The sequence below is a fragment of the Notamacropus eugenii genome, chromosome 6 (genome assembly GCF_028372415.1).
Source record: "Notamacropus eugenii isolate mMacEug1 chromosome 6, mMacEug1.pri_v2, whole genome shotgun sequence".
NCBI lineage: Eukaryota > Metazoa > Chordata > Mammalia > Diprotodontia > Macropodidae > Notamacropus > Notamacropus eugenii.
In genome coordinates this window covers 42083884-42102836 of record NC_092877.1, presented here as the reverse complement: position 1 = coordinate 42102836, position 18953 = coordinate 42083884, and the positions used below count along the sequence as shown (strand labels likewise).

The following is an 18953-nucleotide window of genomic DNA, read 5'->3' as shown; positions in this document are numbered from 1 at the left end:
TAGCTCTTCTCAGCAATGCAAGGATCTAAGACCACTCCAAAAGACTCATGATAGAAAATGCTGATTACATCCAGAAAAAAACCTGTGGAGTCTGAATGCAAATGGATGCATACTATTTGTTCTTTTTTGTTTTGTTTTTGTTTCTTCTTTCTCGTGGTTCCTTCCATTAGTTCTAATTCTTTTTTACAATATCACTAATGTGAAAATGTTTAATATGAATGTATATGTTGAACCTATATCAGATTGCATGCCATCTTGGGGAGAGGGACTCAAAATCTTAAGGAAATAAATGTTGAAAACTAAAAATTAATTAATTTTAAAATAAGAAGGACATTATAGTACAGTGGAAAGCATGCTACATTTTGAGTCAAGAGACTTGGGTTTTTAATCCCAGCTCTGCTATTTAGGACTTGTATGACCTTGAACAAGTCACTTAACCTCTATGGGCCTCCATTTCTTCACCATGAAAATGAAAGATTTAGAATAAATGAGTTCAGCACTCTCTTAAAAGTCTTAATCGTAGGAAACAGTTATCACCCCTATACTGTCAGTTTCTTGTTTGTAAAACTTAACTCCTTATTTTCACTCCACTTTCCCCAAATTTATGCAATGAGTTATTGTTTTTTTTTTAAATATTGGTGAGATCAAACCTTGATTTTACTATAGAAACAAAAATTATTTTCCTAATTGTATTGTAATTTTTCTTGAATGTGAGAAATACTGAATAAAATTATCTGGTCTTTAAAATTGCTAGGTGGTGACACTTAATAAAAAACAATGTTATATGAGAGATATTATTTTTGCTCATCTTTGATGTTGAACAAATAGCAGACATTATGATTGTGTTATTGTGGTAAATAGTTTACTCAAAAATCTAACTTTAACATAAGTAGAAGAAAACTTGGCTTTGTGAGATTGATTTGTTTTCCTTTCTTGATGGCATGAAAAGCCATTTACCATACAGGCAGCAGTGTGTACTATACAATGTTGAATCACATTTGGCATATTCAGTGTCACCTTGAGCAAGTCACAGCCTTTTTAGGACTCAGTTTCCTCATCTGCAAAACAAGAAGGTTGAGAGGTGCCAGGGAGGGAGAGGGACAGCAGTAGAGAGAGAAAGAAGTCACTCATTAGATGCAAAATAAGGAGGTTGGAATAGATGGCTTTTCAGTTTCAGATCTGTCATCCTATGAATAAAATTCTGGAGAAAGGAACTATTTCATCGAGGAAGAAAAGGGATAAGTAAGCATACTAAAGGGAATGCTATCAATATACAGGAAGCTTGATGGCCGCCTTAGATATTTAAGACGTATATGAGATGAAAACGAGCCGGTAATTGAGGATGAATAGGGAAAACCAATGTTTCAAGGTCCTGTAAAAAACAGTGTTAGCAACGTTAAAGCTCAGAATGAAGCAAAAGCAGCGATGAATCCTAAGGAAAAAAAAGGCCTTGTTTATTTCTGTTGTGGGCAAGAGGAGAATCAAAGGCTGAATGGGTTTAAGGTTCGGAGTAGGTGAAATGATGATGCAGAGAGTCCATTCTTTCAAAAATCATTCACTAAGTAAAGGCCTGTGATGTATCAGGTCTTCAAGATACAAATAATAAACCTCAAAACAAAAACACTCAATCTCTGAGCCCAAGATAAGGCAAAACTATCCAACTTTTATTTTGCATCTGTTCCAAACAGTCTTTGTGCTGTGAAAAGAAGAACAAATATCAGAAGGAGGTGAAAACAAAGAAAAAGGAGTAAATCGAGAACTAAGTTATCCTCACTAAGTTCAAGCAGACCTGAATAATCTACATCTTGGGGTAATGGAAGATTTTGTAGATGTGATTGCAAAACTACTGTCAATATTATTTGAAAAGCCATGGAGAATGAGAGAAGGACCATCATGCCAATTTTCACAAAGTGTTAAATGGACACAATTCAAAAAGCAGAATAGACTTTGCAAAATACAGGTCAATGTTTATTTTTATTCCCAGCAAAATTCTAGAACACATTTTTAAATGAATTTTGTATTGTTATCTTTTAAGGGGCAGTCAGGTGGAACAATGGACAGAGGGGCAGGCCCTAGAGTTAGGAAGATTGTCTTCCTGGGTTCAAATCCAGCCTCAGACACTTATTAGCTGTATGACCCTGGGCAAGTCACCTAACCCTGTTTACCTCAGTTTTCTTGTTTGTAAAATAAACTGGAGAAGGAAATGACAAACCACTCCAGCATCTCTGCCAAGAAAACCCCAAATGGAATCATGAAAAGTCAGACACAATTGAAACGACAGAACGACAAATTGTCTTATGCCTTTATATCACCTATGATTCTGAAGGCATTCCCATTATTTCTCTTCACAGAATGCTATCACTTAAAACAATAAAAAAGAGGGAGGAAAAGTTTTGGCACAACTAACCTGCACGTTAAAAAAAGTCTAGCAGTAATCTTCAAGTCCTATTCCCATAGCTTCCTACCTCTATAAAGAAGGGAGGAGGTTCACTCTTACATATACTCTTTGGGATCAAGCTTTGTTATTGTCTTGGTTTACGTTTACATTATTGCAGTCTTTGTGTATAATTTTCCAGGTTGTACTAATTTTGAATTTCATTAACTCTAATATATTCCCATGCTTCTTTGCATTCACCATACCTATTGTTTCTTAGGGTCAGGGTTCTCATTTCGTAGGAATCTAATTTGTTTTATATTCTTTGCCACTAAAAAAAACATGCTATAAATAAAAAACAAAACACAAGAATGTTGAACTAGATGGTCGCTTTCAGATGTACCTACTGGAATCCTCTGTAACTTTGTGCTGGGGTACCTATGAGGAATTACATTTTGGAGAGTCATATCCCAATCAGAAATTCAACTGATCTGTCCAGAAAGCTGGAACCAATTATCCATTTACAAACCTGTTCTGGAACATTGCAAACTTTCATTTATCAGCTAGTTTGGGTGGTTGGCTTTCCTGATCTTTGGGTCATCTCTGTACTACATTTCTTCCTAGGTCTTTAGTATATAAGAGTTGAAGAGAAGAAAAAACTCTAAGCATTATGAGAGCCATTATAAGAACCTGTTTTATATGAACTTGTATCTTCCTTAGCACCTAGCACAGTGCTATACATATAGTAGGCACTTAATAAATGTTTGAATTATTTTATTCCCAGTTCCCAATTTTCCTATGTTCCTTGCCATGACAGATTTACTTCAGATCTGTTTTGAACCTTGGCTAGGATATCAACTACTGGGTTCCAAGTACCTTCTTTAGTTCTTCTTTTCCCTCATGTTTCTACAAGTAGAATGCATTGTTCCTTTTTTAAAAAATATATAACATGTATGCAAATATTAATTTTAAAAGGTTTTTGAAGGCAATTGTGAGGTACAATTTGGTTTGAATCAGACAGTTGACAGTTTAATAAAACTGAGTGCAGAACTGATCTGTGTCCATTTGACACTCAGAGATCATTCTTTACAAAATGTGATGTGTGAAGATATCCTTTACTCAAGGTTGTTATACATTAAACTACAATAAATGCCTCTCAGTAATCCAAATGTAATATTTCAATTGAAAAGAAACAGGTCCAAGTCATGTAAGACTACTGAGTAGGCTTTTCTCATTATTTAATACATTCATTATGGCACTAGAATAATTTTTTTTTTTTAAGTTTCAGGATATTGAGAGGTGAAGATGGCCTTTGTATAAAAAAGGAAAAAAAAAAGTTGGACATGACCAACCAACTCAATCTAATGAGAAGTCCAATCAGTCTTTTAAAAGAAAAAAGCAACTTAGTTGTGGCTGGTATTATGTCCCAAACACAGAAAACATAATCATTGATTTAAATACAAGCTTATCTAATTTACACAATTCCTCAGTTTTGACCTGCTGAACAAAATTTTAAAGATGCTATTCATGATCAGAAGTCAATGGTCAATGAAACCTGTTTAAATAGAGTAGGCTTATAAGATTAAGGAAATCTAATCACTAGGTAACAAATGAAGTATCAGACAACTATTATTTTTTGTACTTTTTTTGACATAGGTTCTCATATACTGTTTCTTCTTAATTCCAACAATGATCTTTTTCCTCCAGGGACATATTTTCTTAGGAATTTCCAATTGTTTCATAAATGCATCCTCTCCCCCTATGATGTCTTTGCTTTTACTAGCATCTATGTAAGAGAATCCTGGAACTTGACCAATCTTTCATCCAAAGAATTCACTCATATTCATTTTCTGCGATTGGGGCACTCTGCACACTCTTGAAAAAAATATCTTCTTATCCTATCACTAAGTTGACCCATTGTAACTCAGTCATTGGACTCAGTCACTACTCACTCCTATCCTGTTTTGTTGGGACCAAATCACATCAGCTCTTTATGAGATTCAATTCAAGGATGTTAAATGGCCACACCCACCAAAGAATCATATTAATGGTTGATTTCTCTTGGAAGGTGGTCTCCTAAAATATCTTCGGCATCAGTGTATTGAATCTGACTCCTTTAACATCCTTACCATTGACTTGAATAAAAGCATCCATGAAAGCCAATTTAACTGGAGTAATTATGTAAAATTAAAGAAAAATCTCATCAAATTTGCAGATAACATAAAGCTGGAAGGTATGGCTAATACTTTGGAAGACACTGTCAGGATTCAAAAACATCTTGCCAGGCTAAAACATGTTTTTAGGCTTCACAACTTAAAACATTAGCCTAAATAGAATTGACCCAAATATAATAGGGATAAATGTAAAGTCTTATAGAGGTTCAACAATTAACTTCACAAGTACAAAATAGGGGAGACATAGGTAGATTGTAATTGTCTGAAAAAGGTCTGGGAGTTTTAGTGGACTGGAAGTATGATATGAGTTAACAGGATAATGTACCAGCCAAGAAAGCCAACATGGTCTTTGTTGTTTAGTTGACTAGTTGCTTCCAATTCTTTGTGATCCCATTTGGGGTTTTCTTGGCAGAGATCCTGGACTGGTTTGCCAATTTCTTTCCCAGCTCACTTTACCAATGAGGAACTGTGGCAAACAGGGTTAAATGACTTGCCCAGGGTCATACAGTTAGTGTCTGAGCTCTCATTTGAACTCAGGTCCTCCTGACTCCGGGTCCAGCATTCTACCCAGTGCATCCCCAGGTGGCCCAATATATGTGCTCAGTGAAGTCTCAGGCTTCATTAAAAGGCATAACGTGGAGGGATGACTGTGAAGGAGGCAATGATTCCACCCTACTCTGCCCTACAAAGAACAAATCTAGAGTATTGTGTTTAATTCTAGGAACATTTTTTTTATTTTTGAAAATTTAATATTTTATTTTTTCCTAATTACATGTAAAAACAATTTTAACATTCTTTTTTTCAAATTATGAGTTAAAATTCTCTCCCTCTGTCTTCTTCCCCCATTCATTGAGGTTATACATGTGTATTCATGCAAAACACATTTCCATCTAAGTCATACTGGGAAAGACAACACACACACACACACACAAAACCTCAAAAAAAATAAAAAGAGTAAAGAAAAAAATATCTTGGGTCTGCATTCAGGCTCGGAGATGGACAGCACCATTCACAGGTTCTATGAATGTTTTAGGGATGACAAGCTAGAGCCTTCGGGGAAGAGTCAACCAATAGGATAAGAGTATTGAAGGAACGGCCAGCAGGGAGAAGCGAAGGTTTAGGGGGGGGGGGAACCACAGCTGTCTTACTGGGGGGGGGTACCACAGCTGTCTTTACTGGTGGGGGGGGTACCACAGCTGTCTTTACTGGTGGCGGATGCCAGAAGTGGAATTGAGGCAGGTGAAAGGAAGGCCTTTCTGACGATTAGAGCCAAGCCAAAGTGCAGTGGTCGGCCTTGGGAAACAGCGGTTTCCCCTCGAGACCACAGATGGACAAAGCGGTCACCGGGCGTGACCCCAGGGGCACTTCTCAGTGGCCTCACGGGGCCCCTCGAGGCCTGTGTTTTCTTGTACCCTGACAGCCATAGGACATACTTAACAGATGCTTAGGCTAGGCCAGCAAGCCCTATTCAAGCTGCCTGCCTGGGTGGCCGAGGCTCTCTCCAGCTCTCCCTGGGGTCCAGCCTCCCAAGTCCATACTGCAAGCGGGTCTCCTAGATGTGTGCGGTACAACACAGCAGAGGCGGCGCGCTTCATCGGACGTCCAATCCCGCTCCCTCACTGTGGAGGGGGAAACTGAGGCACAGAGCGCGCCGAGATCTAGCCGGGGAGTACCGAGGGCGCACCACGGGGCTTCGGCGCGTACGGGCGGAACGGGGTTACACGGGCTCCTTGGGCGCCGGGCCTGGAGGCCGAAGCGTCCAGGCTTCGCCTCCGCCTCCCCGGGCCTCGGAAGCACAGCCTCCGAGCGTTTCGGTTTTCTCCTCGAGAAAATGCGGCCCAGGAGGGCTTCACCTCCGCCTCTCGCCGCGCGTGGTCCCGGGGCTGGACGCGCGGCTCCCCCGGTTGCCGGGCCCTCCCCGCTGTCCCCCGGAGCCGCTTCTCCGGCGGCCGGGCTTGTGGCCGTGGGTCAGCGGCGGCCGGTGAGGCGGAAAGACGAAGCACCGGGACTGCGGACAGCGGCTCCTCGGCCTGTGGCCTCTAACCTCCCAACCCCCGCGGCCCCGGAAGTGACGTCACAGAAACGGAAGGGCCCGCCCTGTTCGCCCACTTCCTGTTGATCAAAGGGGAGGCGGAGGCGGAGGAAGCCGAAGGGGGGTGAGGAGGGCGGGGTGGCCGAGGCCGGGCTCGTCGATTGTGGAGGGCGGCCTGGCGCAGCGCCCGAGCGGCTGAGCTTGTGGGCCTGGGGGCGCGAGGTGGCCGTCATGGCGGTGCCGGAGAGCCAGCTGAAGAAAATGCTGAGCAAGGTGAGCCCTCGGACCGCCTCCCCGGCCCTCTCCAGGTCCTCTCGGATACCGGGACAACGGCTCCTGACGCGCGCGCGCCTTCCCAGGGCCTCCGCGGGTGGGTGCGGGGCCTCCCGGGGCTGCGGGGGCGGCCTGGCGGGCGCCCGGGCCGGCCTCTAGCTCCTGGGCCGCGCCTGCCGCCTTTGCCTTCCCTGAGGTCGGGCTCCTCAGACCCCCGGGCCCGGGGTTCCTGGTCTCCCGGCGGCTTTTCCGGGCTCTTCCCGTCCCTGCCCCCGGGGTGTGGAGGACGTGCGGGTCCGGGCGGGGGCGCTCTCCCCCAGTGTCGTGGGGCCCAGCCGGGGCAGGTTCCCCTTTAAACTAAGCCCAGGTAGCCCCTGGTCCGGACACTTGCTCGACATTTAACTGCCCTGTGGCGGAGGAAATCTGTAAACCCTGAACTTGGCCGCGCCGGCTTCACGTTTCCAAATTTAAAGCAGTTCCTGAGATTTTTTCCCCCCAAATCAACTTTGTCTCCGCTGTCAGAACGCTGCAGATGTTCTTGTCTCACTTGGCAGCGCGAGGAAAAGTGAATCGTTTCCCATTTAACATATTAATCCAGACTTTTGGGGAGAGAGGGCAGGACGTCCTGTATTGGAACAGAGGTCATTTTAAAAAACACCTAGATTTTTTTTAGTTTAAAAAAGAATCCAGTATTCTGGATAGTATTTTTCCCCCAACCACAAGCAACCGTATTTACGAAGCACTTAAAAAACCTTTTAAACTGTTATAGGATTAAATGGGAAGTAGCTTTTAGAGCTAAGTGACAGCTTAAATCACATTTGGCCTTCAAATGAGGTTACTAAGCAGGTAAGCTATTCTATATACAGTTTAGAAAAAGAAACCAAGTGATTTTTTTTTATGCTTTGTAGAATCTTGGAGACCCACTATCAAGTCCTATGGGATATAATAGTTCCCTTTAATTTTATAAATCTGTAGAGAACCCTTTGATTAGATTGGAACTATTGGTGAACGTCTTGTGACTTGCCATAACTTTTTTGAAAAAGTTAAATGTTTCTTTGTTGTTAAGTCAGATCTGACTCCTCCTGACCCCGTTTGGAGTTTTCTGTACAAAGATAGTGGAGTGGGTTGTCGTTTCCTTTTCTAGTTCATTTTACAGATGAGGAAACTGAGGCAAACTGGGTTAAGTGACTTGCCCAGGGTCACACAGCTAGTAAGTGTTTGAGGCCAGATTTGAACTCAGGAAGATGAGTCTTCCTGTCTCCAGGGCCCCTCCATCTACTGCAGCACCTCTCTGCTCTAAATGCTTCTAACACGGTTGAATGCTGTTCAATTAGAACAGAACACCTTCTTCCTTGATGATATATTGTACTTTTAACATGTTTTCACTTATCAGTATGTTTTATATAGTTTACTACAAATTGTTTTCCCCGCAGAAATCTGTTTTAAGTTTTTGAAGCTTGGATTTTTTCCAAAATAAACATTGATTTTTTTTATCCTTTTTACTTCCAGTTGTACTGTTAATCTAATGACTTTAAATACAGCATAAATAAGAATTATCTTTTGAAGTTTTGTTACAATGAATATACTTTGCTTGGGTTGATTCCGTTCACTTGATATGAAACAAGTAATCCCGACTTTGAGTTTAGGATCTAGTTATGAGTGTTAGTCTCATCTTCCTTACATCCCAAATATAAGGAAGGGGAGACAGAACATTACCTAGTGCCATTTAATAGTGTAGGGAACAAACTGCCATTTAAAAAGTGCTTTTCAAGTTCAGTTGCAGAGTAATTTACTTTCACAGTAAGTACTTTGTACTTTCAAGTTACTCAAACACAAAATTTGCAACTACAAAATTTGGAGTAAGGGAGAGAAAAGTAAGTGATAGGATTATAGCTCTACTGCTGAAAGAGACCTCAGGCCATCTAATTCAGCCTCATTTTATAGATGAGAAAAGTCAGGTCAGCAAGTTATTAAGTGCCTTCTGTTTGCAAGGCACTGAGGATACAAAGAAAAGCAAAAGACAGTCTGTGCTGTTAAGGAATTCACTGTCTAGTGGATGAGATGACATGCAAACAACTAAGTACAAACAAGCTATAGATAGGATAGATTGGAGATAATCTTAAGAAAACCTATAGTATTAAGGAGGATTTGGGAAAGCTTCTTGCAGAAAGGGGGACTTGAATTGAGACTTAAAGAAAGTCATAGAATGTTAGAGGCTTGAATGAGGAGGAAGACAGTTCCAGGCATGGTAGACAGCCAGTAAAAAAGCCCAGTCAGAAGGTGGAGTATCTTGTTTGAGAAACAGCAAGGAGGCCAGCGTTACAACCTTAGATCAGAGAGTACTTGGAAGAGCTTAAGGATTAGACTGGAAAGATAGGAAGGGGCTAGGGTATGAAGAACTTTGAAAGCCAAAGAATTTGATATTTGATCCTGGTTGTATTAGGGGTCCACTCATGGTTCGATTGAAGCATTTGACTATCGGCTGAATATAGGCTAAGTTGCAATGAGAAGAGACTGATGAAGGGGGACTGACCAGCAGACTGTTATGATAGTCAAGACTTGAGGTGATGAGGGCCTGGACCAGAGTCCTGATAATGCTGAAGGAGAAAAGGTGGTGTTACAAAGACAGGTTGTAAAGGTAAAAAAAACCAGAATTCTCAATTGATTGGATGTTGGGGGGGGTGGGGGGAGCCAGTTGAAGAGTAGTAGTATCTAGGTTGTGGGTCTAAGTTACTGGATGGAGGTGCCCTCAATAAGAAAATTATGTCCCAGGGAAGGTAAATGAATTACCCAGTGTTATACTGCTTATGTCACATTTGTACCTAGGTCCTCATAATCCAGAGGCTGTTCCGTTTTATATGAAGGGGAATGGTGGGGGTATTTTTATTTTTAGCTATGTTGTTGCAAAGACAAAAGAAAAAAATGTTGATTGGATTTAGTTGGGGGAACATTTCTGCTAGGTAATCTTTACATAACAATTGGACCGGGATGTAGGTTCTTTCAGATGATATCACCTTTGGTACACTCTTCCAGTACTTTTTTCTCTCCCTGAGTAAAACACCACATGTTGCTTGCTGCAACTCTGTTCTAGAGCTAAAAAGTACCCAACTGTCAACGTTTGTTTGGTTCAGGAGTCCCCAATGATTGCTCTTCAAGGATGACTTAGGTCAGTAGCTTGTTATCTGTTCATTTGTTGTTTGTCCTTTGCTGTGGAAGAGGACCATGGCATCAAAAAGGTGATGACATGACTTGCAAGCGAATTGGATTTAAGTGAGGGAGGACTTTGCACTCACTCACTTCTGAAGGCATCTGGGTTCGGTGGCAAGATGTAGATCAGGGTGACTGGAAATGGCCCTGTATGCAGTGGGAGACCTTGGCCTTTTTAAGCTAAGGTCTTCCCACATCTTAGTTTGACTGAGGCAACACCCATTCAGTGAGTAAGGCTAGTGAAGAAATGAAGTAAAGAATGGCCTCTTTTACCTAGTGGCTTCCCCTCCCAAAAATTCAGTCTGGAAGAGGAAGGACCCTGCCCCTGTTTCTGGTCAGAACTAGAACAATTGCTATTTAAATTCACTGAGCCATCAGAGCCCAAACAATGACCAGGTGAGGCTTGGACTGGGACCTATTTTGGGCCAATCTAGGAGAGCCAGAGTGATTTGGTTTTAAAACATAGTATTATTTCATTGCATAATTGTCGCAGAATTTATGCCAAATTTTTGCCCCAAAGTGGGGTGTGACCATTATGTGAAGCCTTTTTGTATGTGTTTTTTTAATTGTGTCAGTATTACTTAAAAATCATTTATTACTATTGACTGGTAAATTAAAAATTATTTATTACTAAATGCATTAAAATACATTTATTACTAAACTGCAGTTTAGCAGCACAGGAAGATGCACAGTCTTACCATATCACGTGACTAACTCATGGCAGCTTTTGCCTGCACCAGCTCCTTTTCAACCTACTGCTCTTCGTTGGGTTGAGTGATGATACCATTAGTACTGCAGCGCTCTAAACAAACCACCTAAGTTAGCTTTTGGAAATATATTGACAGCAGGTGTGCTGTCAGTAGGCTCAAAGCTCCCAGTGTCTGAGAGATAAATGCATATCCAGGCCACTGTTGAATGCGTTGCTGCCCTGTTTACCTTTTAAACGGCATGATGAACAGAACTGTACCATGCAATGATTACACAATAAAAGGTTATAAATAAATTTTTGGACTGAGAAACAGGGTGCAATGATTATGTGGAGGCGATGATTATGCACTGAAATACAGCATTGCCAATATAGCCTTCCTCCAGATCAAGTTCACTTCCACTTAAGAGTTGTGAATTTACATAGCATTCTTACCTACTTCGTATTACCTCATTGGGGCAGCTAGGTGGTGCAGGATAGAGCACCAATGCAGGAGTCAGGAGGACCTGAGTTCAAATGTCACCTCAGACACTTGACGCTCACTAGTTGTGTGACCTTGGACAAAGTCACTTAACCCCTATTGCCTCATCCTGGGTCATCTCCAGTCATCCTGATGAGTATCTGGTCACTGGATTCAGATGGCTCTGGAGGAGAAGTAAGGCTAGTGACCTGCACAGCCCTCCCCCACTCAAAACAAAGTCAAGTGCAAGTCATGTCATTATTTCTCTGATGGCATGGTCTTCTTTGGCAATGAAGGACACACACACCTCATTACTCCCATGCTCTTTTCACTCCAGAGAGTTGAAAAGTGTAAAAGGATTCACAATTTTAAGATGCTGTCTGTACCATTCATGTCAAACTCAGCAGAAACTAACACATACCAAAGAGCTATTAAATACCCAGAGAGGCTGGGCCTTATTATTGACTTTTATTGTTCAGTCATTTCAGATGCTGACTCTTTGTGGCCCCATCTGGGATTCTCTTGGCAAAGGTTCTAGAGTGATTTGCCATTTCCTTCTCCAGCTCATTCATTTTACAGATGCAGAAACTGAGGCAAACCAGGGTTAAGTGACTTGTCCAGGGTCACACAGGTCGGAAGTGTCTGAGGCCAGATTTAAACTCAGGAAGATAAGTCTTCCAGCCTCGAGGGACAGCACTGTATCCACTGGGCCACTTAGCCACATTGTTATTGACTACAAAACCCACAAATTAGCCTTGTATTTTTTTTTTTAACATTTTCCAGTTGCATTTTAATCTGATTCTTTCTACACAGTTATGAATTTGACCTCTCATTATGCACCCCAAAATTACAGAAATAAAAGTATATGTTGGTAATGTTCCCAAACATTTCATAGTATTTTTAAATTTTTCCAAATTTTACATTGCACCAGGGGGATGCTTCCTGTGAAGTGGGAAATGGAAAGGCATGAATGCCCTTTTTTTTTTTCACTCTTGAGAGAGTACTGATAGTGATGAGTCATAGACTTAAAGCATTCATATTTAGCTCATTTTAATTTTTGAAGCACTTTGATGTGACATAGGGAGTTGTTGAGTCCACTCTTAAAAGGCTTCATTGGAGAGGTGGGATTTGAGTTGGGCTTTGAAGTTTAGTTAAGAATTAATTGGAAGAGAAGAGGTAGGACCTGGCATTGTAAGTGGGAGAGCAGCAAGAGCAAAGCACAGGAGAGTAAGGTGAAAATTAGCAGATTAGTTAGATTGGCATGAATGGTTCCTGCTGGGGAAGTGAGAGGTAGGGCTGGAAAGGTAAATTTCCTGAGAAATTGGGGAAGTCATAGAATTATATATTTCAAGTTGAAGGGGCCTTACAGGCCATCTAGTCCAACCTCTTTATTTTAAAGTTGAGCAAATGAGCCCAGACAGATTAAGTGACAAGATAACCCAGATTTACGAATTATCATATTCATTTTCTATCTGGCTTCACTCCTCTAGATTTTGCCATCATGCCCCAGGAATCTTTATCCTGCAAGATGCCATCAGTGCTAGAATTCATACCTAGTTGGTAACTGCTGCCTCCAAAGCCCTTCCCTCCCTCTGATTGGAGGCTGGAGAACTTAGAACACCTTGCAGAACCTCCAGGCCTCTCTCTCCATTTCTCACCTAACTATATTCCTGGACTTCATGACTCTCACCTTCCCCACTTTTCACCTTCCTTTTGTGTGTTGTCTTCCCCTATTAGATTGTAAACTCTTTGAAGGAAGGGATTGTTTTTTGCCTTTCTTTGTATCCCCAAGGTTAGCACAGGGCCTGGCACATAATAGGTGCTTGATTGATTTTACTCTTGTCTAACCCCTCATAACCAGTCAGTTGCCAACTGTTGATTATATTTCCTTTCACTTAAAGTGGCTAGTTCTTAATTCAAACTAAACTATCACCCTCATTCAAAGTCTCTTCACTTCTTATATTTCAATATATAATTGATTTCCTTCATAATCTTGCGTGTTTTCTTTTGCACATTTTAAAACATTATTCCAAGAAGAGACCAGAGGCTTCACTGGGCTTGCCAGAGGATTTACCCCCTCCCCTGACTCTAAAAGGTTGAGAACTCTTGCTATAGGATAAAGACAAATTCCTCTGCATTTTAAAGATGTTCACTGCCTGGCTTCAGCCTACCTTTACAAATTAATTGCATATTATTTTCTTTAATGCTCTGTACCTTACAGATGAATTAGTCTACTTGTTCTTCCCATATTTTATAATTTCTCCTTTCTCTGTGTATTTGCACACATTTATCCCTGTATATGAAATGTACTCACTTTTTACCTGTGCCTTGTCAATACCTCAATTCCTTTACTCCTCTCTGTTCAGTGCCATCTTCTACAGCATTCTATCTGGACCTATCCCTCATGTCCACTCCATGCCCATCTTGCCTAGTGCTCTCTCCCTGGCAGTTGCTCTCTGTGTATGTATGTGTATTTTTTAAAATTAACTTTCCCTTTCCCCAGTTGATAAATGGTCAGAGAGTATGAACAGGCAGTTTTCAGATGAAAAAATTAAAGCTATCTATAGTCATAAAAAAATATTCTAAATCACTGTTAATTAGAGAAATACAAATCAAAACAACTCTGAGATGGGAGTGGAATCAAGATGGTTGAGTAAAAGCAGGGAATTGCTTGAGCTCTCCCCCAATTCCTACAAATACCTGTAAAAGATGACAAAAAAATTCTGGAGCTATAGAACTCATAGAATGATGGAGTAAAGCAAACCTCCAGCCCAAGACAGCCTGGAAGATCAACAGGAAGCATCTATCATGCCAGGCTGGAAGCGGAGTGCAGTTCAGCAAAAGCCAGTCAGGCATAGACAGTGCCACAGCAGACCTCAGGGGACTGAATCACCAGCAGCTATGGTAGTTTCCAGATTTCTCAACCCCAAAACGTCGAGGAAAACTTGGAAAGTCAGTGGACAAAAACCTGTCGGACCTGTGTGAGAGAGTAACTTGGTTGCCCCCAGCCCCATGGGGGTTGAACTTGCATTGGTAGCAGCAGCAGCAGCAGCTATTTTTGGAACTCTAGATGCACAGGTGGATGGGAAATCGAGTGACTGATTGGAGGGGGATAGCAGGACTCTCTCTGCCAGTGCTGAGGCATGATTCTCTTGCTTTGCCTTCCTTGGATCTGGGTGGCAATCCTAGGATAAGGAGGAGTGCTGATGTGGTGGAGCTTGTAGCAGCGATGGAGAGGAAATCCTCCTCATAGTTCCAAGGCAGAAAAGCATGCATGAGGTCATTCCATGACCAGAGCACAGACCAGGAGAGGAGTAAATACCTCCCCTTTGATTATACAATCTTGGAAGAGATGAAACTTTGCAGGTCCCTAGAAGTATTTCTGAAAACCAACTGCACAAAACCCCTGAAGCATGGGAATAGTGCAACACCCACCCACACACACACCTCTACTGAAAGCAGACAACTTCTTTGATAAAGAGCTCAAAAGTCAAGTAATGGGCTAGGGAAATGAGCAAACACTGGGGAAAAAAATCAGACTATAGAATCTTTGGTAACAAGGAGGATCAAAACATACAATCCAAAGAAGACAACAAAGTCAAAGCTCCTACATCCAAAGCCTCCAAGAAAAATATGAATTGGTTTCAGGCCATGGAAAAGCTTAAAAGGGATTTTGAAAAGTAACAGAATTAGAGGAAAAATTGGGAAGAGGAGTGAGAGTGATGTAAGAAAATCATGAAAAACGAGTCAACTACTTACTAAAGGGGACCACAAAAAATACTGAAGAAAATAACACCTTAAAAACTAGACTAACCCAAATGGCAAAAGAGGTCCAAAAATTCAATGAGGAGAAGAATGGCGTTAAAAGCAGAATTGGCCAAATGGGAAAGGAGGTCCAAAAGCTCACTGAAGAAAATCATTCCTTAAAACTTAGAATGGAGCAGGTGGAAGCTAAAGACTTTATGAAAAATCAAGAAATTATAAAACAAAACTAAGAGAATGAAAAAATAGAAGATAGTGTGAAATATCTCATTGGAAAAACAACTGATCTGGAACATAGATCCAGGAGAGATAATTTAAAAATTATTGGACTATATCTGAAAGCCATGATCAAAAAAAAGAGCCTAGGCATCATTTTTCAAGAAATGATCAAGGATAGCTGCTCTGATATTCTAGAACCAGAGGGTAAAATTGATATTGGAAGAATCCACCAGTCACCTTCTGAAAGAGATCCCAAAAGGAAAATTCATAGGCATATTGTAGCCAAATTCCAGAGTTCTCAGGTCAAGGAGAAAATATTGCAAGCAGTCAGAAAGAAATAATTCGAGTGTTGTGAAAACACAATCAAGATAACAAGGCCTAGCAGCTTTTATGTTAAGGTATCAGAGGCCTTGGAATATGATATTTCAGAGGTCAAAGGAACTAGGATTAAAACCAAGAGGGCATAGGGTGAGTTGAATATGAAGAGATGATATCCAAAAAATAAAATTAAGGGGTGAGAAGAATATATTGGAAGGAGAAAGGGAGAAGTAGAATGGGGTATCTCACATAAAAAACAAAAGCTTTTACAATGGAGGAGAAGATGGGGGAGGTAAGAGGGAATGAGTGAACCTTACTCTCACTGGATTTGGCTTAAGGAGGGAATAACATGCATACTCTGATGGGTACCCTACAGGAAAGTAGAGGGGAAGGGGATAAGAGGGTAGGGAATGATAGAAGGGAGGGCAAATGGGAGGAAGAGGTATTCAGAAGTAAACACTTTTGAGGAGGGACAGAGTCAAAAGAGAGAAGAGAATAAATAGGATAGGATGGAGGGAAATAGTCTTTCCCAACATGACTTATGGAAGTGTTTTGCATGACTACACATGTATAACCTATATTGAATTGCTTGCCTCCTCAGTGGCAATGTGTGGGGGGGGAGGGACGGAGGGAGGGAGAGAATTTGGAACTCAAAGTTTTAAAAATGAATGTTAAAACAGGCATTGTGTTGGGGTATAGAAATTTTATCTTGCCCTATAAGAAAATAGAGGGGAAGGGAGTAAGAGAAGGATGGGGGTGTGGTAGAATGGAGGGCAGATGGGGGGAAGGGGTAATCAGAATGTATGTTATTTTTGAGTGGGGCAGGGGAGAGATGGGAAAAAATTTGGAACTCAAAATCTTGTGGAAGTGAATGTTGAGAACTAGAAATTATATGTATAAAAAAAAGCATTTTATGTCCAAAAGCCCCCACCAAACAACTCTGAGATACCACATCACATCTGTCAGATTGGTTTAACATGATCAAACAGGAAAATGTTAAATGCTGGAGAAGATGTGGAAAAATTGGAACACTAATGTATTATTGGTGGAGTTGTGAACTGATCTAACCATTGTGTATCGGAATTTGGAACTATGCCCAAAGGGCTAGAAAAATATGCATACCCTGTGACCTAGCAATACCACTTCTAGGGCTGTATCCCAAAGAGATCATACAAATGGGAAAAGGGCCAACATGTACAAAAATATTTATAGCATCTTTTTGTATTGCCCAAGAATTGGAAATTGAGGGGATGCCCATCAAATGGGGAATGGCTGAACAAGTTGTGGTAAATGAATGTAATGGAAAACTATTGTGCTATAAGAAATAATGAGCAAATGGACTTCAGAAAAACCTGGAAAGACATGTGAATTGATGCTGAGTGAAGTGAGCAGAAGGAGGAGAACATTTTACACAATAACAGCCACATAGACAGATGACTAAGTTTCATAGACTTGGCTCTTCTCAGCAATGCAAGGATCTATGACAACTCCAAAGGTCCAACGATGGAAAATGCTGTCCACATGCAGAGAAAGAGCTATGAATTCTGAATGCAGATTGAAGCATACTTTTCACTTTCTTGTTGTTACTTTGTTTGGTTTCTTCTTTCTTGCACTTCCTCGCATTGGTTCTTCTTTACAATATAACTAATGTGAAAATTTTCAAAAAATTAATTTTCCATGTGTCTGTTCTGAGTTTGTCAGTTTTTTCATTGTATTCCCAGCACAATAACTACATAGTAGTCAAAACACTTCATAAATATCTGTGGAGCTGAATTGTTGGACTATTTAGGGTCATCTAGTCCTCTGATTCTAAATCTAGAGTTCTTTCTCGTGGATGACACCCTTTCAGGCAATTCTAATGAATTGAATCTTATCAACTCTTTTGATAGAATGTGACGTCTTAGGGAGGACCTACAAGAGGTATATATGAGCTACATTTTCACATTAAACTTTTTCTTTTGTCTTCTAGTACAAGTACCGAGACCTAACTGTACGGGAAACTGCCAATGTTATTACACTGTATAAAGATCTCAAACCTGTACTGGATTCTTATGGTGAGTTTTTCTTTTGTTGTTGTTATTTGTTTGTTTTTGAACTTAAAAATCTGTAGTGTACTGCAATGTTACTGTTTGTTTATATGATTTCTTGTTTCCTCTTTGTCAAGTTCATCATCTGAAAATTAGCTTTCCTCACTTGTAAAAGTTAAGGATGATGAGAAAATAAAATGTTCAGTTCTTCTGCATTCATATGCTTATTTGTAGTTAAGGTTTAAAAGAGCTAATAATTTCACTTTTTAATTTTAAAAGCTTTTTCACATGGATTATAACATTTTAGAGCTAGAAATGCACTTAAGACATACATCCAATCTAATTCATTTTACAGGTTAGGGAATTTGCTTCATTGATTCTCAAGTGAATAGAATCACAGATGAACATACTTTTACTTTTATTTAGTGAAACCAACAAGAAACTTTCCTATAGCAAGTCAATCCTGATGAAAATTTGACCCCCAACAATTGTTTGAGTTTATGGGATGTGTTTCTTGGGTCTATGAGTAGTCAAATGCGCCAGCTCAGCCCTGACCCCCAGGAAACCAGGAACAGGCCTGGGTAGTGACTGAATTGGCAGTGGCAGTGACTGCTTCCAGAGCTCTGAGCCCACATATGGTAAGAGGGGGGAGGGAGTTGAACAACTGGTCAGAAGGAAATTTTAGGCATCTTTTTGCTAGCATTGAGGCAGGACTCTGTTGGTTTGCCCATACTTGGATCTGGGTCACAGTCCTGGGTGGCAGTCCAAGGACAAGGAAAGCAGTAGCACGCCAGACTTTGTGGCCACAGTGGAGGGAGGGACCCTCCTCACAGTTGTAGGACAGAAAAGAATGCTTGTAGTTGCTCACAGGCAATGAGAGTAGTAAACTTTTTAAATCATACCAGCTTAGAAGAGCTGAAAACTTATAGGTCTCTAGAAGTATCTATCTAGAAGCTATCAAAATAGCTTCACAAAACCCCCGAAGCTTGGGACATTGCATCCTGCACCCTGGAAGCAGAGTCCTACTTTAATAAAGAGGTAAATGTCCAGTGATAGGCTGGGGAAATGAGCAAACAAAGGACAAAAACCTCTGTCTAGAGAAAGTTACTATGGTGACAAAGAAGATTAAAACACACAGAAGACAACAAAGTCAGAGCTCCTACATCTAAAATGTCCAAGAAAAATATGAATTGATTTCAGGCCATGGAAGAGCTCAAAAGCAGGTAAGAGAGATAGAGGAGAAATTGGGGATAAAAATGAGAGTAATGCATAAAAATCAAGAAAGATGGATCAAAAGCTTGGCAAAGGAGACACAAAAAAATACTGATGAAAATAACACTTGAAAAAACAAGAGTAGGTCAGATGGTAAGAGGTCCAAAACTCAATGAGAAGAATACCTTA

At 40.8% G+C, this 18953-nt stretch overlaps 1 protein-coding gene across 4 annotated transcripts in view; it reads left to right on the top strand.

Annotated features, from left to right (window-relative positions):
* Positions 1-6592: 6592 nt before the first annotated feature.
* The window catches only part of TSG101 (tumor susceptibility 101), a 101559-nt gene continuing 89198 nt past the window's right edge, over positions 6593-18953 (top strand). The window contains exons 1-2 of one of the 4 annotated variants that reach the window (XM_072619661.1): positions 6593-6853; positions 17495-17579. In XM_072619661.1, the coding sequence (XP_072475762.1) occupies positions 6812-6853; positions 17495-17579 (127 nt within the window). In that variant the 5' untranslated portion in view covers positions 6593-6811. The remainder of the gene's footprint in view (positions 6854-17494; positions 17580-18953) is intronic. The other 3 variants (XM_072619659.1, XM_072619660.1, XM_072619662.1) reach the window with 3 other exon arrangements.